Here is a 23,834-nt window from a genome sequence, read left to right on the forward strand (position 1 = left end):
CTCTAAACCTGTCCTATCCGTGCACCTGTCCAAATGTGGTTATCGCACATGACTTAACTACCTCATCAGGCAGCTCGTTCCATACACCCACCACTAGGGTTGCCAACTTCCTCACTCCCAAATAAGGGACAAAGGGTGACGTCACCAACCCACGCCCCACGTGACCTCACCCAGCCAGCGGCCACCTGCTCCCGCTCCACCAATGGCAACCGCCATTGGTGGAGCGGGAGCACGTGGCCGCTGGCTGGGTGAGGTCACGTGGGGCGTGGGTTGGTGACGTCACCCTTTGTCCCGTATTTGGGAGTGAGGAAGTTGGCAACCCTACTAATACGGGACAAGGGCGGTTTCCCGTACGGGACAAACTAATTTAGCCCAAAATACGGGATGTCCCGGCTAATACGGGACAGTTGGCAACCCCTGCCCACCACCCTCAATCAAATGACATTTTATACTGTTGCCTTCCCAAAGTATAAAACCATCACACAAACCAACCTCCCTTCCATTGACTCCATCTACACCTCACGCTGCCACGGCAAGGCCAGCAGCATAATCAAGGACCAGTCCCACCCCGGCCACTCCCTCTTCTCCCCTCTCCCATCAGGCAAAAGGTACAGAAGTGTGAAAACGCACACCTCCAGATTCTGGGACAGTTTCTTCTCAGCAGTTATCAGGCAACTGAACCATCCTACCACAACCAGAGAGCAGTGCTGAACTACTATCTACCTCTTTGGTGACCCTCGGACTATCCTTGATCGGACTTTGCTGGCTTTGCCTTGCACTAAACGTTATTCCCTTATCATGTATCTGTACACTGTGAACGGCTCGATTGTAATCATGTATTGACTTTCCGCTTATTGGTTAGCACGCAACTAAAGCTTTTCACTGTACCTCGGTACACGTGACAATAAGCTAAACTGAACTGAAACTGAACTGAGAACCATGCTTGCAAACACTGCAACAAGCATCTGCCATTAGTCCTCCTCTCATTGCTTCTGATAGCACCGTTAACCTTCCTACTTCCAATTCCCTCGATCGTAAACTACCTTCTTTATACACTGATCAGCCAAAACATTGTGACCTGATGAGCCAAAACATTATGCCCACCTGCCTAATATGCTGTTGGTCCTCTGTGTGCAGCCCCATACGCAGCAGGGTGCGATGCACTGTGTATTGTGACACATTCCTCCCGTGACCACCATTAACATTTTCTGTGACTTGTGCCACAGTCGACCTTCTGTCGGTTCGGACCAGATGGGATAGCCTTCGTTGCCCTCGCGCATCGATGAGCCTTGGGCGCCCAACACCCTGTCTGTCGCCGGTTTGTGGTTTGTCCCTCCTCGGACCACTGTCGGTAGGTACTCACCACTGCTGACCGGGAGCACCCCACAAGCCTTGCCGTTTCAGAGATACTCTGACCCAGTCGTCTGGCCATAACAATTTGACCCTTGTCAAGGTCGCTTAGGTCTTTACTCCTGCCCATTTCTCCTGCATCCAACACGTCAACTTCAAGAACTGACTGTTCACTTGCTGCCTAATATATCCCACCCCTTGACAGGTGCCATTGTAATAAGATAATCAATGTTATTCACTTCGCCCGTCAGTGGTCATAATGTTTTGGCTGATCCGTGTATATGTTACACACTTCGATAGCACTCTCACAAAACAAGGCATATCTCTCTTCCTTTCAGACGATAGATTATTGCTTTATAAGATCTTCGATTAGTATAGTTGATAGAAACGGTTCTTCGGCCCACCGAGTCCGTGCCGACCAGCGATCACCCCGAACACTAACACTATCCTACACACACACTACGGACAATTTACAATTATCACTGAAGGCAATTAACCTACAAACTGCACGTCTTTGGAGTGTGGGGGGAAAACTGGAGCACCCGGAGAAAACCCACGCAGGTCATGGGGGGAACGTACAAACACCGTGCAGACTGCGCCTGTGGTCAGGATCGAACCCGGGTCTCTGGGGCTGTGAGGCAGCAACTCTACCGCTGTGCCACCATGCCACCCATCAGGAAGATCTGGTTTAAATTATTTTATTGGCGAACTCAGTATACTAAGTGCTAGAGAATTCATAACCCATTTGTCAGCATGTTTTATGATGTACATTAACACTATTCCTCAGGATTTATACCACATGATATATACGGATTGGGTTAGATCCACTCCTATCAGAAGGCCATAGACTGCTTAGATTAAGGGTTTTGTTAAAATGCTCCTACCCATCTCTCAACGTGATAACGAGAATGATTTATTGCCCCGCTCGTTCTTCGAAACGCTTGATTATACTCGATAAAATGTGCAGCAAGAGTATATATATATATATATATATATATATATATTGTGATATCATGAGAGGTAGAGTCATAGAGGGGAGATACATTTCCTCCCGGTGGATGCAACAAGGACTACAAACCATCATGGCTGCCAGCAAAAGACTACAAAACCCATAGTCAGGGCTGCCTGCCCTGCTTACACTGATTGCTGCTGACACTGATTGCTGCTGACACTGATTGCTGCTGACACTGATTGCTGCTGACGCTGATTGCTGCTGACACTGATTGCTGCCCAGCTGAACCAGATGAGCTGATTGCCTCAGTGAGAGAGCTAAAAGGGAAGAGAAGCAGTGTATTTAAAAAGAGAGACAACGACTGGAGCAGACAGGGAGAGAAGCAGTGTTTGAGTTATATTTTTATAAGAAGGCAGCAAGCTACAGTTTTGATTTAACTACCTGTTTTGGTTTTGTGTACCTGTCTGCAAACAATTAAGTTTACCTGTCTTTGGAAAAGACTAAATATATGGAATTTAAGTTTGAAAACAAGAACTTTTTTGTCTTCATTTCCGGCACCCACACCTCCCAACCTTCAAGAGAAAAGCTCCCGACCTCTCAAGACATCACAATATATATATATATATATATATCACATCCCGAGGAGATGTTCTGTAGCAGCACCTACCAGTCCTGCAGCGGGCTGGGCTGGACCGGGCGCCGCTCCAAGAGGCCGAGCGCGTGGACCGGACGCAGCCTACAGCGGTGGAGCAGAGGCGGAGGACACCACGCCTATGCTTGGCCAGGCCGACCCTGCAACGTCGCCATGACAACAGGCCTTCGTGGTCAGGCCGAGAACCCTGCACTGACAACAACTGGGACTTGAAAATGGCGCCAAACTGGCGGCTCTAAACACTGTCTCAGTGCACCGCTGCTGTGCACTTGCACTGCATCTGAGATGCTCATCGAAGACGCATCTAAGGTCACAAGCGATAGGAGCAGAATTAGGCCATTCGGCCCATCAGGTCTACTCTGCCATTCAATCATAGAAACATAGAAAATAGGTGCAGGAGTAGGCCATTCGGCCCTGCGAGCCTGCACCGCCATTCAATATGATCATGGCTGATCATCCAACTCAGTATCCCGTACCTGCCTTCTCTCCATAGCCCCATATCCTTTTAGCAACAAGGGCCACATCTAACTCCCTCTTAAATATAGCCAATGAACTGGCCTCAACTACCTTCTGTGGCAGAGAATTCCACAGATTCACCACTCTGTGTGAAAAAAAACGTTCTCATCTCGGTCCTAAAAGACTTCCCCCTTATCCTTAAACTGTGACCCCTTGTTCTGGACTTCCCCAACATCGGGAACAATCTTCCTGCATCTAGCCTGTCCAACCCCGTAAGAATTTTGTACGTTTCTATAAGATCTCCTCTCAATCTTCTAAATTCCAGCGAGTACAAGCTGTCCTCGGCTGATCTATCTCTCCCTCCTAACCCCATTCTCCTGCCTCCTCCCTATAACCCCTGAAGTGCTTATGTATAGTGATACTTGTACTGAACTGCATACAGAAATGAATTTCGCTGTACCTCGGTGGTGCACGTGGCAAATAAAGTAACAGAGAACGTACATAATCTACTACCGCCAGGGAGGGTCTCTTCAGTTACGTACAAGGGCAACAGTTACACAGTTCACCACCCCGGCCTAACATGAAACAAGGTCCCTCAACTCCTCACCACGTCGCCACCCCACCCGGCAGCTCACACACTTACTCTGAGATTTCCTTTTGCCCTTCAGGAAGATATGCAATCCAAAAACTCGTGGCACAAACACTGGCAGAAGCCGTAGACCATCAGGATGACGAGGCTGGAGGGGACCAGGCTGACGAAGATGATGCCGAGTGTGACTTTCTGGATCACCAGCAGGTAGACCCCCAGGGGCAGCGAGCTGAAGTACAGGAGGCCCAGCAACCAGACCAGGATTCTGCCCACCGTCTGGCACAGGAGGGGCGTGCAGTTCCAAACCGCCCACTGCCGGGACATGGAGCCCATGGAGTCGAAGCTGGTGTTGTAGAACTCCATGGCCGGGGCCGGGCTCTGCGACTGAGGGGGGTCCCTCTGGACCTCCATGATGGTGATCACCAGGCAGTTGGAGGAGGCGCGGGAGGGGCTGGGGAAGGAAGCCAGCCTTTTCGGGGACAGCAGCAGCTCGGACGGGTTGTCCAGGTTGAGCCGCCGGCTCCGCTCCTTGCAGGCCAGGGTGGCCACCACGTTGGTGTCGTCCGGGAGGCCGCCCACGTCCTCCAGCACGCTGGTCTCGTACCTGCAGAAGGGGCAACTGATGATGCCCAGGGAGCAGTCGCCAAAGTCGACGATCTTGTACAGGCATTTGGAGCACACCCTGTGAAAGCACTCCAGCAACTTGGGCCTCCTGTTCTTCAGGTTGTATGGGCTGTAGCAGATCTTGCACTCCAGCTCCTCGGGGGCAAACAGCTGCTTCTCAGCGGACACCTCCACCGTCTGGCCGCTCATCGTGACCGTCCCTCGGCGGGCAGGGATCTATCTCAGCGGGAAGCAATGGGACCAGGCGGACGCTGGTTCACACCGACGGCAGACACAAAATGCTGGATCAACTCAGCGGGACAGGCAGCATCTCTGGAGAGAAGGAACGGGTGACGCTTCGGGTCGGGACCCTTCTTCAGACTGAGAGTCAGGGGAGAGGGAGCCCAGAGACAAGGAAGGGAACGACAGATCAAAGCGGACGGTGATCAAGGGAAATGTAGAATGGTTCATCGTTGGCAGAGGGGAAGGTGACACGAGGCATACAATCCGCAAAATTCAGGACAGTGAAACCAGTCGGAGAACTAGGGTGAGGGAGGGATGGAGAGAGGGGGAAAGCAAGGTTTACTTGAAGTTGTAGAAGTCAATGTTCATACCGCTGGGGTGTAAGCTGCCCGAGCGAAATATGAGGTGAATGCCATGTAAAACCTTGGAACCGTCCAGATGAAGGGCTGAAATTGGGCAATTCTTCAGCTGCTCTCACGATATTCCAGAGAGAAAGCAGGGCTGCTTTTGATGCTGACAGTCCCAAATGAACCAATTGTCCGATTAACTGCAGAGAGAAAAATGTTTGCATAATGTTTTATTGTACTGAAATGTAAAATCCGCTCAGATGTCATAAGTTCTAGGAGGTGAATTAGGCCATTCGGCCCCCATGCGGCACGGTGGGGCAGCGATAGAATTGCTGCCTCGCAGCACCAGAAACCCAGGTTCGATCCTGACTACGGGCGCTGTCCGTACGGAGTTTGTACCTTCTCCCCGTGACCGCATGGGTTTTCTCCGGGTGCTCCGGTTTCCTCTCATGTTCCAAATACGTGCAGGTTTTGTAGGTTAATTGGCTTTGGTAAATTGCCCCTTGTGTGTGGGGAGTGGATGGGAAAGTGGGATGACATAGAACTAGTGTTTGGGTGATCGCTGGTCGGCGTGGAATCGATGGGTCAAAGGGCCTGTTTTCACACTGAATCTCTAAACTCACTAAATTCTAATCGTTAAAATTGTAAGTTGTCCTTAGTATGTGTAAGATAGTGCTAGTGTACGGGGTAATTGCTGGTCGGCAGGTGGGCCGAAGGGCCTGTTTCCACGCTGTATCTCCAAATGTCTATTCCGCCATTCAATCATGGGTGATCTATCTCTCCCACTTGCCCCACCTCCCCGCATTTGGCCCTTATCCTTCTAAACCTTTCCCATCCATGTACCTGTCCATATGTCTTAGGTGTTCTAAAACTACCTCCTCTGGCAGCTCCATCTGTACACCCACCTCCCCCTGTGTTAAAAAGTCCCTCGTGTGTTACAGTTTTAGCTTCTTAGTTTTAGATATACAGCACGGAAACAGGCCCGACGGCCCACCGAGTCCGTGCCGACCAGCGATCACACTCGCACACTCGCACTATCCTACACACTAGGGACAATTTACAATTTTTAACCAAAGCCAATTAAACTACAACGCCACATGTCTTTGGAGTGCGGGAGGAAACTGGAGCGCCAGGAGAAAACCCTCGCGGTCACAGGGAGAACGTACAAACTCCGTACAGACTGCACCCGTGATCAGGATGGAACCCGGGTCTCTGGCGCTGTAAGGCAGCAACTCTACAGAAGCACCACTGTGCCGCCCTATCTGGTAGTTCTTGCATACTTATTTTTTAATGCAGTTAAAAAGTACAACTTTCCATATATACACCACCCTTTGTGTGAAAATGTTACCCCACAGATTCTTATTAAATCTTTCCCCCCTTCACCTTAAACCTATGTCCTCTGGTCCTCGATTCCCCTACCCTTGGCAAGAGACTCTGTGCATCTACCCGATCTATTCCTCTCATGATTTTGTACACCTCTATAAGATCACCCCTCATCCTCCTGCACTCCAAGGAACAAAGTCCTGGCCTACTCAACCTCTCCCTATAGCTCAGGCCCTCGAGTCCTAGCAACATCCTTGTAAATCTTCTCCAACTTCACAACATCTCTCCTATAACATGGTGCCCAGAACTGAACGCAATTCTCTAAATGCAGCCTCACCAATTGTGTCTTGTACAACTGCAACATGACCTCCCCACTTCAATACTCTGCCTTCAATGACTTCAATAAGTCTGAAGAAGGGTCTTAGATACATAGACAATAAGTGCAGGAGGAGGCCATTCGGCCGTTCGAGCCAGCACAGCTATTCAATGTGATCATGGCTGATAATCCACAACCAGTACCCCGTTCCTGCCTTCTCCCCCTACCCCTTAATTCCGCTAGCCCTAAGAGCTCTATCTAACTCTCTTTTGAATGCTTCCAGTGAATCGGCTTACACAGCCTTCTGAGACAGAGAATTCCACAGATTCACAACTCTCTGTGTGAACAAGTTTTTCCTCATCTCAGTTCTAAATGGCCTACCCCTTATTCTTAAACTGTGGCCCCTGGTTCTGGACTCCCCTAACATCGGGAACATGTTTCCTGCTTCTAGCGTGTCCAATCCCTTAATAATCTTATATGTTTCTATAAGATCACCTCTCATCCTTCTAAATTCATGTCCCACCAAACTTATTTCCACCTACCTCGACTCCATCCTATCCCCCCTGGTCAAATCCCTCCCCACCTACGTCCAAGACACCTCACACGCTCTCCATCTCCTCGATAACTTCCGGTTCCCAGGCCCCCACTCCCTCATCTTTACCATGGATGTCCAGTCACTCTACACTTCCATTCCCCATAAGGATGGTCTCGAAGCCCTCCGTTTCTTCCTCGACCATAGAACCAGCCAATCCCCATCTACCAACACTCTCCTCCGCCTAGCAGAGCTGGTTCTTACCCTTAACAACTTCTCCTTTGACTCCTCCCACTTCCTCCAAACCAGAGGCGTAGCTATGGGCACTCGCATGGGCCCTAGCTACGCCTGCCTCTTTGTCGGGTACGTCGAACAATCCCTGTTCCAGACGTACACTGGCCCCATCCCCGAACTCTACCTCCGCTACATTGACGACTGCATTGGTGCTACCTCTTGTACCCATGCAGAACTCACTGTATGTAAATACCTTCGATTTGTACCAGCATCTGCAGTTATTTTCTTACACTTCTAAATTCCAGTGAATACAAGCCCAGTCGCTCCATTCTTTCAACATATGACAGGCCCGCCATCCCGGGGAACTAACCTCGTGAACCTACGCTGCACTCCCTCAATAGCAACATCACCGATTCCTTCTGTTCAGGGATGCTGCCTGTCCCACTGAGTTACTCCAGCTTTTTGTGTCTGCCGTACTCTGCCATTGAGCCCAAATGACCAGCTTACCTGTTTATTCGTCGGATGGATATTGGCCAAGGTACCGTGAGAATTCAATCTCCTTCTTCAGGTAACGCCATGGGATCTTTTACATTTGGCTCAGCAAGCAGATCGCTCCTTGATTCAACAGCTAATCTGAAAGATAACACCTTGCTTTCAGAAGATACTGTGAGTCCCAGGTTGGGGGGTGTGTTCAGTTCCTGGAGTGTTGCTTGAATGCTTGATGTTTTGACTCAGAGATGAGACGCTGTCGGCCGAGCCCAGAAAAATAGTTCACCGTGACTGAGTAATGAAAAATAGTTGAGTTTAGTTTATTGTCACGTGTACCGAGCGAGGTTCAGTGAAAAGCAGTCAGCGGAAAGACTATACATGATTACATCCGTGCCATCCACAGTATACAGATACATGACAAAGGGAATAACGTTTCGTGCAAGATAAAGTCCAGTAAAATCTGATCAAAGATAGTCCGAGGGTCTCCAATGTGGCTGATGGTAGTTCAGGACTGCTCTCTGGTTGTGGTAGGATGGTTCAGTTGCCTGATAACAGCCGGGAAGAAACTGTCCCTGAATCTGGAGGTGTGCGTTTTCACACTTGTGTACCTCTTGCCTGATGGGAGAGGGGAGAAGAGGGAGTGGCCGGGGTGCAACTTAGTCCTTGATGATGCTGCTGGCCTTGCAGAGGCAGCGTGAGGTGTAAATGGAGTCAATGGAAGAGAGGTTGGTTTGTTTCATGGTCTGGGCTGCGTCCACAATTCACTGCATTTTCTTGTGATCTTTGTTCCCAAACCGTGCTAGTCCAATAAAATCCAATTAAAGATAGACTAAAGGTCTCCAGTGAGGTAGATAGTAGCTCAGGACCGCTCTCTAGTTTAGTTTAGTTCCGAGATACAGCGCAGAAACAGGCCCTTCAGTCTACCGGGTCCACGCCAACCAGTGATCCCCGCTCTCTAGTTGTTGATAGGATGGTTCAGTTGCCTGATAACAGCCGGGAAGAAACTGTCCCTGAATCTGGAGGTGTGCGTTTTCACACTTCTGTACCTCTTGCCCGATGGAAGAGGGGAGACGGGGGAGTGGCCAGGGTGGGACTTGTCTTTACTTCATGAGAGATTGATATTTGCCCAGGGATATCGGAAATTAGATTCTACAATTACGTTCATCTCCACGGGGAGTGTTTGAGGCGGGCAGTTTAGATGCATTTAGGGGAGATTAGACAAATATATGAAGGAGCAGTGGATAGATTTATGTTGATTAATTTATATGAGGGAGATGCATAGAGGCCTGAGTGGAACATGGAGACCACCATAGACTGAAGACTGGTCATAAAAACCCAACACATCGCCATCCATGTCCTCCAGAGATGCTGCCGCACCTGGTTAGTTTCGTTTTGGTTTTTGTTTCGAGATGCAGCGTGGAAATCATTCACGAGAATCATCCCAGGAATGATTGGGTTAACGTTTGATGAGCGTTTGAAGGCACTGGGCCTGTACTTGCTGGAGTATAGAAGAATGAAAGGGGGACCTCATTGAAAGTTACCGAATAGTGAAAGGCTTGGATAGAGTGGATGTGGAGAGGATGTTTCCACTAGTGGGAGAGTCTCCGACCAGAGGCCACTGCCTCAGAATTAAAGGACGTTCCTTCAGGAAGGAGACGAGGAGGAATTTTTTTAGTCAGAGGGTGGTGAATCTGAGGAATTCATTGTCACAGGCGGCCGTGGAGGCCAAGTCAATGGATATTTTTAAGGCAGAGATAGATAGATTCTTGATTAGTACGGGTGTCAGAGGCTATGGGGAGAAGGCAGGAGAATGGGGTTGAGAGGGAAAGATAGATCAGCCATGATTGAATGGCAGAGTAGACTTGATGTCCTAATTCTGCTCCTATCACTTATGAATCTATGAAACAGGCCCTTTCAGCCCACAGAGTCCACGCTGACCAGCGATCCCCGTACACTAGCACTATCCTGCACACTAGGGACAATTTACAATTCTCACCAAAGCTAATTAACCTACAAACCTGTGCATCTTTGGAGTGTGGGGGAAACCAGAGCACCCAGAGAAAACCCACATGGTCCCGGGGAGAACGGATAACTCCGTACAGACAGCCCCTGTAGTCAGGATCTAACCGGGTCTTTGATGCTGTAAGTCAGAGACTCCACCGTTGTGCCATTTTTGTGTTCTATGCAAGATTCCTGCATCTGGAGTTCCTTGCCAGCATAGACTAGATGGGCCAAATAGACTTTTTCTGCTGTACATGCCAACGTATGCATAATTGAAGTAATTGGAGATAATGCCTTCACAGAGCCATCCACAGTGTACAGAGACGGGATAAAGGGAATAATGTTTAGTGCAAGAAAATAACTGCAGATGCTGGTACAAATCGAAGGTATTTATTTCTTCAGACTGAAGAAGGGTCTCGACCTGAAACGTCACCCATTCCTTCTCTCCTGAGATGCTGCCTGACCTGCTGAGTTACTCCAGCATTTTGTGAAGTAAATACATTCAATGTTTAGTGCAAGATCAAGTCCAGTAAAGTCCTTTTAAAGATAGTCCAAGGTTCTCCAGTAAGGTAGATTCTAGTTCCAGGACAACTCTCTAGTTGTTGATAGGATGGTTGTTTGCCTGATAAGAAACTGTCCCTGAATCTGGAGGTGTGCGTTTTCACACTTGTGTAACTCTTGCCTGATGGGAGAGGGGAGAAGAGGGAGTTGAGACTGATCCTTGATGATGCTGCTGGCCTTGCCGAGGCAGCGTGAAGTGTAGATGGAGTCAGTGGAAGGGAGGGCGGTTTGTGTGATGGTCTGGGCTACATCCACAATTCTCAGCCATCACTATGTCTTGCGGACATTGTGAGAAAGGTTGTTGCGTTAGGTGTTGAGTTGTTACTTTCAGGGAACTGAAGCAGGTTTGCATTCCTTCTCTCCTGAGATGCTGCCTGACCTGCTGAGTTACTTCAGCATTTTGTGAATAAATACCTCAGGTTTGTAGGTTAATTGGCTTGGTATAAGTGTAAATTGTCCCTAGTGTGTGTAGGGTAGCGTTAAGGTGCGGGGATCGTTGGTCGGCGCGGACTCGGTGGACTGAAGGGGCTGTTACCCATCTGCATCTCTAAACTAAACTAAACAAGATCCATCTGTACTAAAATGTTGTTAAGGGTCTTGCAATTAACAGTACTGTTTTACCTTACATTCAACCTCCGAAAGTGTAACACACACTTACCAACTCGCCACAGGTTTAGCAGGAGATAACTTTTCCTTAATGCTCCACATCTCATCACGGGCGACGATGACAGGGCATACAGAGAACTGATCAAGGGGTTTGTGGACTGGTGCCAGCGGAACCGCCTCCGGATCAACACGGGGAAAACCAGGGAGATGATGGTGGATTTCCGCAGGCGCAACCAGGTCCCCCGACACCGGTGAACATCCAGGGAATGGACATCGGGAGGGTGGACTCTTATAAGTACCTGGGTGTTTACCTCAACTATAAACTAGACTGGACCGAAAACATCAATGCGCTATACAAAAAGGGCCAAAGCAGACTTTATCTGCTGAGGAGACTCGGGTCCTTTGGAGTGCAGGGGGCACTCGTAAGGACCTTCCACAACACTGGTTGCATCAGCCATTTTCTTGGTGTGGTCTGCTGGAGCAGCAGCATCTCAGCGGTGGAGGGGAAGAGACTCGACAAGCTGGTCAGGAAGGCCGGCTCTGTCCTGGGTTGCCCCCTCGACTCAGTGCAGGCGGTGGGAGAGAGGAGGATGATGGCAAAGATAACATCGCTGCTGGACAACGACTCCCACCCCATACAGGACACTGTCACTGCACTGAATAGCTCCTTCAGTGACAGACTCGTGTGTGTGTGAAGGAGAGATAAGTGTGTGAAGGAGAGATATAGGAGGCCCTTCCTTCCCGTTGCTGTGAAACTGCACAACCAGCACTGCTCCCAGCAGACCAGTCAACAGTAACAGTTAAGGAATACACATTAAATTGATGACAATTTATCCTTGTCTTTATTTTTATTTATAATGAACGATCTCTTGCTATCCACTTTGCTGCTGTAACAGTGAAAATTTCCCCAGTGTGGGCCAAATAAAGGAATGCATTTATTTATATTTTATTTAATTTAATTTTAGAGATGCAGCATGGAAACAGGCCCTTCGGCCCGTCGAGTCCATGCCGATCAGCAATCACCCGTACACTAGTTCTACCCAACACTTATTTTTTTTTTTCATATTTCAGATACAGCGCGGAAACAGGCCTTTTCGGCCCACCAAGTCCGCGCCGCCCAGCGATCCCCGCACATTAACACTATCCTACACACACTAGGGACAATTTTTACATTTACCCAGTCAATTAACCTACATACCAGTACGTCTTTGGAGTGTGGGAGGAAACCGAAGATCTCGGAGAAAACCCACGCAGGTCACGGGGAGAACGTACAAACTCCGTACAGACAGCACCCGTAGTCAGGATCGAACCTGAGTCTCCGGCGCTGCATTCGCTGTAAAGCAGCAACTCTACCGTTGCGCCACCGTGCCGCCGTTAGGACAATTCCTAACACGCCGTTAACACTCTTAGGACAATTTACAGAAGCCAATAAACCTACAAACCTGCACGCCATTGGAGTGTGGGAGGAAACCGGAGCGCCCGGAGAAAACTCACGGGGTCACTGTGAAAACGTACAAACTCCCGTACAGACGTCTCTGTGGAGTGTGGGAGGAAACCAAAGATCTCGGAGAAAAACCACGCAGGTTACAGCATCTGTAGTCAGGAGCGAACCTGGATCTCTGGCGCGGTGAGGCGGCAACGCTACCGCTGCGCCATCGTGCCGCCAAAACCGCAGGTTCAGGTGTATTATTATCATGTGGACAATGGAAAGATTTGTTTTGAGTGCTGTTCAATCAGGTCAGGTAATACTATACATTAATACAATCGAGTCAAACTCAAGCACAAAACATAGAGCAATGGGGAAGATACAGAGTGCAGAATATTGTACCCACTATTGTGGTGCATCAGTTCCACAGACAGTCCAATGTCCTCAAATGTGCGGCACGGTGGCGCAGCGGTAGAGTTCCAGAGAAAACAATGCAAGTTTGTCCATTTTACATGAAACACTTTCAGATAATTCCTCTCTTTGCCCCAACACTAATTTATTCCAGGTTAATTATAGACATAAATGATTGTTCTGAAGCAGCACTCTTCCACTGTAGACATGGCTTAGCTGTAAAAGGTGTGGGAATCAAAGATTCAGGTGTGATTTTCAGCAGGAAGAAACAAAGGTTTGTAATTTCAGGGCTCATGAATCAGATCCGTTCTGGTTTCTCTAACAGTGTGTGATGGAGGTATAAATAAATTAGTGTAAATTACCCGGCGCGGTGGCGCAGCAGTAGAGTTGCTGCCTCACAGCGCCAGAGACCTGGGTTCCATCCTGACTACAGGTGCCATCTGTACGGAGTTTGTACGTTCTCCCCGTGACCAGGGCGGGTTTTCTCCGAGATCTTCGGTTTCTCCGAGATCTTCGGTTTCCTCCCACAATCCAAGGACATACAAGCTTGTAGGTTTATTAGCTAGGTATAAAATGTAAACTTGTCCGTAGGTGTGTAGGGTGGTGTCAATGTACAGGGATCGTTGGTCGGCGCGGACTCGGTGGGCTGAAGGGCCTGTTTCCGCGCAGTATCTCTAAACTAAACTAGCCAAACTCTCTTTCTGAATGTTTCTCTCTTTCTGCCAAGGATCTAACATTTTATTAAACCAATTAATCAGGTCTCTTTTTCCATCTCTCCCATCGCAGGTACTATTGTGGATGTGGAGAGGATGTTTCCACCAGAGGGAGAGTCTAGGACCAAAGGCCATAGCCTCAGAATAAAAGGATGTACCTTTCGAAAGGAGATGAGGAGGAATTTCTTTAGCCAGAATGTGGTGAATCTGTGGAAATCATTGCCACAGACGGCTGTGGAGGTCAAGTCATTGGGTATTTTAAAGGCGCAGATTGGCAGATTCTTGATTAGTACGGGTGTCAGGGGTTATCAGGAGAAGGCAGGAGAATGGGGTTGGGAGGGAGAATGGCGGAGTTAACGATGGCCGAATGGCCTAATTCTGCTCATATAACATATGAACATTGTATCGTTTAGGCAACAGTTGGACAGGGGCATGGATAGGATATCCATGTGGCCTCCACAGCCGACTGTGGCAATGAAGTCCACAGATTCACCATCTTCTGTCTAAAGAAGGGATAGAGTGATGTGGGTCAAATGCAGGCAGGTAGAACCAGTGTTGGCTGCTGTGGGCAAGTTGGGCTGAAGGGCCTGTTTCCACGCTGGATGACTCTAATTCAATGTAAGTGCATTGTGGCCTTCACAGCAAACTAGGAACTAAATTGAATAGAAGAGTAAAGGATTGTACTGTATAAATGAGCACCAAAGCAAATCAAACACTGGGGGTAATCTATGTAGGAGTAGGATTTCAAAAGCAGAAGAAATTGGGGTGAATGTTTGTACTCGGTCATATGCATTAAACTGATAATGCAATTCAAGACACACAGTAAACCCTGCATCCAAAATTGGTTCTATTCATTTCAACATTCATTTTAGAAGGATGAGGGGGGGACCTCATTGAAACTTACCGAATAATGAAAGACCTGGATAGAGTGGATGTGGAGAGGATGCTTCCACTAGTGGGAGAGTCTAGGACCAGAGGGCACAGCCTCAGAATAAAAGGACGCACCTTTAGAAAGGAGATGAGGAGGAATGTCTTTACCCAGATGGTGGTGAATCTGTGGAATTCGTTGCCACAGACGGCTGTGGAGGCCAAGTCAATGGGTATTTTTAAAGTGGAAATTGATAGGTTCATGACTACGAAGGGTGTCAAAGGTCACGGTGGTGCAGCGGTAGAGTTGCTGCCTCACAGCGCCAGAGACCCAGGTTCAATCGTAACTGCGGGTGCTGTTTGTACGGAGTTTGTACTTTCTTTCTGTGACCGCGTGGGTTTTCTCCGGTTTCCTCCCACACTCCAAAGATGTGCTAGTTTGTAGACTAATTGCCTTTGGTAAAAAAAATTGTAAATTGTCCCCAGTGTGTGTAGGACAGTGTTAGTGTGTGGGGATCGCTGGTTGGCACGGACTCAGTGGGCCGAAAGGCCTGTTTCCACCCCGTATCTCTAACGATTTGTCTAAAGTCCTGTCTGCAAGAATGGATCTGATCCAGATCCACCTGTAAATTTTAGTGGGACTAAGAATAGATGATTTGCTGGGACTGATTGACGTCTAATTTCACACTACAGCACAAACCACCTGGATCCTGTTTCAAGACATGACAGAAGTAATACCCTACAGACGATAATACTATTTTATTTAATAAATGCAAAGCAATTTGTTTTCACTTTTGCTTCTGAAGATTACTGTTTCGGTCACCTTGAAACATAGAAAATAGGTGCAGGAGGAGGCCATTCGGCCCTTTGAGCCAGCACCGCCAATCATTGTGATCATGGCTGATCATCCAGCAACCCGTGCCTACCTTCTCCCCATATCCCTTTATTCCACTAGCCCCTAGAGCTCTATCTAACTCTCTTTTAAATTCATCCATTGAATTGGCCTCCACTGCCCTCTGTGGCAGAGAATTCCACAGATTCACAATGTGGGCTGAAGGGCTTGTTTCCGCGCTGCACCTCTAAAGTCTAAATGGGCCAAATGCAGGAAAATGGGACTAGCCTCGATGAGGCATCTTGGTCAGCATGCAAGAGCTGGGCCGAAGGGCCTGTGTCCGTGCTGTATGACTCTATCATCTAAGCGGTACCTCAAGCTAGAAGAAGCTGGGTAGGCTGGGGCTTTATCTCTTTAGGCTTTAGAGATACAGCGCGGAAACAGGCCCTTCAGCCCACCGAGTCCGTGCCGACCAGCGATCACTCCGTACACACTAGTCTAAGATTGTTTAGTTTAGTTTAGAGATACAGTGCGGAAACAGGCCCTTCAGCCCACCGAGTCCATGTCGACCAGCGATCACTCCGTACACGCTAGTAGACAATAGACAATAAACGATAGGTGCAGGAGGAGGCCACAACTCTCTGACTGAAAAAGTTTTTCCTCATCTCAGTTCTAAATGGCCTACCCCTTATTCTTAAACTGTGGCCCCTGGTTCTGGACCATTGGGAACATGTTTCCTGCCTCTAACGTGTCCAACCCCTTAATAGCCTGCTGTACCTGCATGCTTCCTTTCAGTGACTGATGCACTAGGACACCCAGATCTCGTTGTACGTCCCCTGTTCCTAACTTGACACCATTCAGATAATACTCTGCCTTCCTATTCTTACCACCAAAGTGGATAACCTCACACTTATCCACATTAAACTGCATCGGCCATGCATCCGCCCACTCACACAACCTGTCCAAGTCACCCTGCAACCTCATAGCATCTTCCTCACAGTTCACACTACCACCCAGCTTTGTGTCATCTGCAAATTTGCTAATGGTACTTTTAATCCCTTTATCCTAGTCTAAGATTGTTTAGTTTTGTTTAGAGATACAGTGCGGAAACAGGCCCTTCGGCCCAACAAGTCCATGTCAACCAGCGCAAGGTTTACAGGAATGATCCTGGAGATGTTTGGGTTAACAAATGATGAGCATTTGATGACTCCGGGCATGTGCTCGCTGGAGTTTAGAAGGATGTGGTCTCCAGGCACCCACGGCCTCTACACATTAAGGTTCTGTATGCAATTCCTAATTTCACTACCAATCACACTGTGTGATTGACCGTTGATTGCCCTTGCTGAACACCTACACATTCCCTGATATTATCCCTTCACTCAAAGATGAATGTGCAAACATTTGCTACAGGATAGATGTGATGTGCATGACAACAACCATGGTGATGGCTAATGAAATGCCAGGCAATCCTTGGACAGCAATATTTTTGAAAATCATTAAGAGAGATTATTGGAGCCGTGTAGAACTGTTCTAGGATAGGAATGCAAGATGACTACAGCCATTAAAATAATCCATGGACGTTTATGATTATAAATAATATTAAAATATGATATAGTATGAACATTGACTTCTCTAACTTCAGATAGTCCCTGCTTACCCTCTCTATCCCCTCCCCCTTCCCGGTTCTCCCACTAGTCTTCCTGTCTCCGACTACATCCTATCTCTGTTCTTCCCCCTCCCCTGACACCAGTCTGAAGAAGGGTCTCGACCCGAAACGTCACCCATTCCTTCTCTCTCGAGATGCTGCCTGAACCGCTGAGTTACTCCAGCATTTTGTGTCTACCTTCGATTTAAACCAGCATCTGCAGTTTTTATTTCCTACTACTTAAAATATTATATAATATTGTATAATAATATAAATGGGGCAGCACGGTGGCGTAGCGATAGATTTGCTGCCTTACAGCGCCAGAGGCCCGGGTTCGATCCTGACTGATTTGGTGGGTCGAGGGGAGTGTTTCCGCGCTGTATCTCTAAACTACATCCAGAGCATCGGATGCATTGCGATGCATCACAGCACGGTTTGGGAACAGCTCCATCCACCTGAAGAAATTGCAGCGAATTGTGGACGCAGCCCAGACCATCACACTAACTAATCTCCCTTCCATTGACTCCATCTACACCTCACGCTGCCTCGGCAAGGCCAGAGACATAATCAAGGACAAGTTACACCCCGGCCACTCCCTCTTCTCCCCTCTCCAATTAGGCAATAGATATAGAAGTGTGAAAACGCACACCTCCAGATTCAGGGACAGTTTCTACCCAGTTGTTATCAGGTAACTGAACCGTCCTACCAACAACTTGAGAGCGGTCCTGAGCTACTATCTACCTCATTGGTGACCATTGGACTATCTTTGATTGAACTTTACTGCACTTTATCTTGCAGTAAACATTATTCCCTTTATCCTGTATCTGTCCACTGTGGGTGGCTCGATTGTAATCACATATTGCCCGTGCTAACTGAATGGTTAGCATGCAACAAAAACTTTTCACTAGTGTGTAGGATAGTGCTAGTGTACGGGGATCGCTGGTCGGTGTCGGACTCGGTGGGCTGAAGGGCCTGTTTCCGCGCTGTATCTCTAAACTAAACTAAATCAAACTAATCTAAACTAAACTAGACTAAACAGTTATAAAAAATGGATGGTATAAGAAAATAACTGCAGATGCTGGTACAAATCGAAGGTATTTATTCACAAAATGCTGGAGTAGCTCAGCAGGTCAGGCAGCATAAAAATGGATGCCTTTATTTGAAATAACCTTTCTTAATTTTTATTCCAAAAATAACAATAAATTATGCCAAAGAATTTGCAATCCCAAAACACGACAAAAGAACATAGAACAATGAAATGTTGGAAAAAAACTGCAGATGCTGGTTTAAATCGAAGGTAGACACAAAATGCTGGAGTAACTCAGCGGGCCAGGCAGCATCTCTGGAGAGAAGGAATGGGTGACGTTTCGAGTCGGGACCCTTCTTCAGACTGATGTCAGGGGAGGGGGGCGGGACAAAGATGGGATGTAGTCGGAGACAGGAAGACTAGAGGGGGAACTGGGAAGGGGGAGGGGATAGAGAGGGAAAGAAGAACAATCTAAAGTTAGAGAAATCAATATTCATACCGCTGGGGTGTAAACTACCCAAGCGAAATATGAGGTGCTGTTCCTCCAGTTTGCGCTGGGCCTCACTCTGACAATGGAGGAGGCCCAGGACAGAAAGGTCAGATTGGGAATGGGAGGGGGGAGTTGAAGCGCTGAGCCACCGGGAGATCGGATTGGTGAAGGTGGACTGAGCGGAGGCTCATAGAACAACGAAAGGTACAGCACAAGAACGGCCCCCTCAGCCCACATTGCATTTTGCTAGTACGAGTAAAGGTAGAGACTATTTCTAAATGGGGAGAGGATTCAGAAAGCAGTGGTGCAAAGGGACTTGGGAGTGCTGGTGCAGGATTCCCAAAAGGTTACTTTGCAAGTTGAATCGGTATTAACGAAGGCAAATGCAATGCTGGCATTTATTTTTGAGAGGGCGAGAATATTAAAGCAGGGATGTATTGCTGGGGCTCTACAAGCCGCTGGTCAGACTGCATTTGGAGTATCGTGAACCCATATCTGAGGAAGGATGTGCTGGCGTTGGAGAGGGTCCAGAGGAGATTTACAAGAATAATCCCGGGGATGATTAGGATAAAGTATAATGAACAATTGACACGTTTAAGATTATTAAGGGGTTGGACACGTTAGAGGCAGGAAACATGTTCCCAATGTTGGGGGGGGTCCAGAACAAGGGGCCACAGTTTAAGAATAAGGCATAGGCCATTTAGAACTGAGATGAGGAAAAACTTTTTCAGTCAGAGAGTTGTGAATCCGTGGAATTCTCTGCCTCAGAAGGCAGTGGAGGCCAATTCTCTGAATGCATTCAAGAGAGAGCTAGATAGAGCTCTTAAGGATAGCGGAGTCAGGGGGTATGGGGAGAAGGCAGGAACGGGGTACTGATTGAGAATGATCAGCCATGATCACATTGAATGGCGGTGCTGGCTCGAAGAGCCGAATGGCCTCCTGCACCTATTGTCTATAGTCTATTGTGAATGGTGTATGCCTGTATTTGACGTACATCCTGCTATGTTCCCAATGTTGCAGGAAAAATGTTCCCAATGTTGGGGTAGTCCAGAACCAGGGGCTACAGACGAAGAATAAAGGGGAGGCCATTTAAAATTGAGGTGAGAAGAAAGTTTTTCACCCAAAGAGTTGTGAATTTGTGGAATTCTCTGCCACAGAGGGCAGTGGAGGCCAATTCACTGGATGAATTTAAAAGAGAGTTAGATAGAGCTCTAGGGGCTCGTGGAATCAAGGGATATGGGGAGAAGGCAGGCACGGGTTACTGATTGTAGATGATCAGCCATGGTCACAATGAATGGCGGTGCTGTCTCGAAGGGCCGAATGGCCGCCTCCTGTACCTATTTTCTACGTTTCTGTGTTTAAAATTTAATCAGGAGGACAGTGAAACTTGTTGGTGCCAGTAGACAGAATCAGTTAGGGGATTCATTCTATACATTGCGTAGATTTGAGCGTTTTTTGAGTTTCCCATTTGTTTTTGTACTGGCCTTACTCCACTGTGCACATGATTGATGTTCCTTAGATTAAAGGCGATTCCCCAGGCTTCAGTTCCATCTGATAACTTTAGAAGGCCTTCTCACCTTACATCACAGGTTGAAGACTTCTTTTAAAACAGCTAATCACAATGACAAGCTCTTCTCAGCAATAGTTACTGTAACTCACACCTGAGCTTTCAGCTGTGGAGGTATTTTAACTTTCAATTAAAAAAAACACTTTTTATTGACATCTACAATTCATATTTTACAGAAGCCAATTAACCTAAAACCCGCACGACAGCTGTGCCACCTATTTTAACTCGACATGAGAAATGCACTTTCTAATGACATCTAGAATTCATATTTTCTGTGGTATATAGTGCTATAAAATGTAGTTTAGCTTAGAGATACAGAGTGGAAACAGGCCCTTCGGCCCACTGTGTCCATGCCGACCAGCGATCACCCGTACACTAGTTCTGTCCCACACACTAGGAACGGTTGTTCAGAAGCCAATTAACCTACAAACCTGCATGTTTTTGGGGTGTGAGAGGTAACCGGAGCACCTGGAGTAAACCCATGTGCTCTCAGGGAGAACATACAAACTCCGTACAGACAGCACCTACTCCGTTTGAGAGGAAAAGATAGATCAGCCATGATTGAATGGCGGAGTAGACGATGGGCCGAACGGCCTAATTCTGCTCCTGGAACTTATGAACTTACAGCCATCCTAAAGCTTGAGGTTTTAGTGTGTAGGAAGGAACGGCAGATGCTGGTTTATACGGAGGATGGACACAAAGTGCTGGAGTTACTCAGCGGGTCAGGCAGCATCTCCAGAGGACATGGACATCTCCGTAGAAAAGGAATGGGTGACATTATAGAATAATAGGTGAACGTGATGAGTCTGAAGAAAGGTTCCAACCCGAAACGTCACCCATTCCTTTTTCTCCAGAGATGCTGCCTGTCCCGCTGAGTTACTCCACTATTTTGTGTCCATCTTAGGTTTAGGTTTAGGTTTATTACTGTCACGTGTGTCGAGGTACAGTGAAAAGCCGTGTTTGACATAAGGCCATACATAAATACAATCGGGTCAAACTCAAGTACAAAAGGTAGAACAAAGGGGAAGATACAGAGTGCAGAATATAGTTCTCAGCATTGTGGCATACCAGTTACTTAGACTCTGATTATTTTTCAATAATAATAAATTGCTATTCAATACACCTTTGCAATACTCCATCCCTATTTTCTTTCTACGGCACCCCTTCCCTAATAGGGGGATTCCCAAAATCTACAGTGCCGTTCCATTAGAGGTCCAATTTGTGTCTATGGATTTAGCTTGGAGCTTTCATTAGTGCCATTACTTAAATAAGCTACCATGATACCACTGACAAAGACATCTCCAGCATTACTAAATGTGTAGGAAGGAACTGCAGATGCTGGTTTAAACCAAAGATAAACACAAAATGCTGGAGTAACTCAGCGGGACTGGCAGCATCTCCGGAGAGAAGGAATGGGTGACGTTTCGGGTCGAGACCCTTCTTCAGCCTGAGTCAGGGGAGAGGGAGAGACAGAGATAAGGAAGTGTACGGTGCGAAAAAAAAGACAAAGGCTCTGTCCTCGTTTACATTTTACCTCTGTTTGCTTTGTTGTTACCTTCTCCGAGCTAACGATGATCTATTCTCCATCCCCTTTGTCTCATTCTCACACCTTACACTTCCTACCTCTGTATCTCCCTCTCCCCTGACTCTCAGTCTGAAGAAGGGTCTCGACCCGAAACGTCACCCCTTCCTTCTCTCCAGAGATGCTGCCTGACCTGCTGAGTTACTCCAACAGTTTGCGAAATAAATACCCAGGACTATGTGTCCTTTCAACAATCTGCTCTTCTGCCTTCCTAATGCTGAGAGCAAGGTTGGCAAGCATTATTAAGCTGAGGGAAGCATTGTTGATTTGCAGGCTCAAGTCAAATGGGAATAATTTTATGAGGTGGATGTGCTTTAAAATCCTGATCGCTCTATATATTTTTGAAATGCCCTAAATCGCCCACTTGCATCATATCCTGTTGGCCCACTCTTCTATTTTAATGCCCGTTCATTTTTGCAAAAGATATTTGCAGGTCTGATGTGTGAAACAAACTGATTGCCATCTCGTTACAGATTCTTTCAGACCTCACCAGCAATGTTTAAGGGCAAGACGGCACAGTTTCTGCTTATTGTCATCCCACTTCCCTGGCTTAAGGTTCGCCCAGAAAACGATTTACATTCTCAATGTTGGCAGAAAGTCGAGTAAGAATGAAACTTTTTTGTTGTTTTTTTTTTGGTTACCTGTTATGTCGCGGTTTGCACGGAGCGTTGCCTTCTATCGAGCCCTCCACCATCGCAACTGTGCAGTGCACATTTGTAGCTCCATTGTGTCTCCGATCATCCCCGTCGCCCTGGCAACGGCGAGAATCCAAAAAAAAAAAGGAATAAAGCTTTGTACCATTCAGAGGCTCGTCCTACGCTGCTGCAGCTCGATAACCTTCAAGTAGTGACTGGGCTTCGATAGTGGGGAAGGTTTCAGTGATCCCGTTTTCCAGTCTGCAAGTCCCTTCACACCCACCCCAGCCTCAGCGGTGGGTGGGTGGGTGGGTGGTGACGGTTCACAGTGCAATCCACAGACTGTCTGGAGCGTGGCTAAACCCCAGGCCAGCTAGCACGGCCGGGGGTAATATGACTCTACGTAGCACTCAGGTGGATGAGAACGTATCACCTCACAGGTGCAGTACCTACTGAGACTGCGGCACCAGCCTCCGACTGAACAGGGCTATTTATAATGCACAGCCCAAATTCTCAAACACAAAATGTATTGAGGAGAGAGTCGGATATACAGTAGCTCGCACGGCTAACGGAATCAAGGGATATGGGGGGGGAAAGCAGGAACGGGGGTACTGATTCTGGATGGTCAGCCATGATCATATTGAATGGGGGTGCTGGCTCGATGGGCCGAATGGCCTACTCCTGTACAGTCTGTTCCTGGATCAGCCTGAAGAAGGGTCTCGACCCGAAACGTCACCCATTCCTTTTCTCCTGAGATGCTGCCTGACCTGCTGAGTTACTCCAGCATTTTGTGAATGAATACCTTCGATTTGTACCAGCATCTGCAGTTATTTTCTTATACTCCTGCACCAGAGAGTTGTAAATCTGTGGAATTCTCTGCCTCAGAAGGCAGTGGAAGCCAATTCTCTGGATGCTTTCAAGAGAGAGTTAGATAGAGCTCTTAATGATAGCAGAGTTAGGGGGTACGGGGAGAGGGCAGGAAAGGGGTACTGATTGTGAATGATCAGCCATGATCGCATTGAATGGCGGTGCTGGCTTAAAGGGCCAAATGGCCTCCTCCTGCACCTATTGTCTATTGTTTTTTTTTTTTTTATGTTTCTATGAAATGTACCCGGTTTCGTTGAATTGGTGAGGGGGAAAGATTTAGAGTTATAGAGTCTTACAGCGTGGAAACAGCCCAACTTGCCTACAATGATGATTGGTCAGCACGCCACAAAAAGCTTTTCATTGTACCTCGGTACACAAGAAGAGACTTTAGGCGGTGACAATAAACTAATTTACAAAATTTGGCGATGGTGGCAATAAACCAAACTAAATTAAAATCTGCACTAGTCCCACCTGCCTGCAAATCTCTCTAAACTTGTCCTACGCATGTACCTGTCTAA

At 47.6% G+C, this 23,834-nt stretch overlaps 1 protein-coding gene across 1 annotated transcript in view; it reads right to left on the reverse strand.

Moving 5' to 3' along the window:
* Window positions 1-312: 312 nt before the first annotated feature.
* Window positions 313-23,834, reverse strand: part of rnf182 (ring finger protein 182) — a 36,160-nt gene continuing 12,638 nt past the window's right edge. Inside the window, exons 2-4 of the mRNA XM_078414411.1 lie at window positions 22,456-22,565; window positions 8,105-8,377; window positions 313-5,392 (exon numbers count right to left, since the gene is read on the reverse strand). Of these exons, the coding sequence (XP_078270537.1) occupies window positions 4,075-4,812 (738 nt within the window). The 5' untranslated portion in view covers window positions 4,813-5,392; window positions 8,105-8,377; window positions 22,456-22,565 and the 3' untranslated portion in view covers window positions 313-4,074. The remainder of the gene's footprint in view (window positions 5,393-8,104; window positions 8,378-22,455; window positions 22,566-23,834) is intronic.

The sequence above is a fragment of the Rhinoraja longicauda genome, chromosome 2 (genome assembly GCF_053455715.1).
Source record: "Rhinoraja longicauda isolate Sanriku21f chromosome 2, sRhiLon1.1, whole genome shotgun sequence".
NCBI lineage: Eukaryota > Metazoa > Chordata > Chondrichthyes > Rajiformes > Arhynchobatidae > Rhinoraja > Rhinoraja longicauda.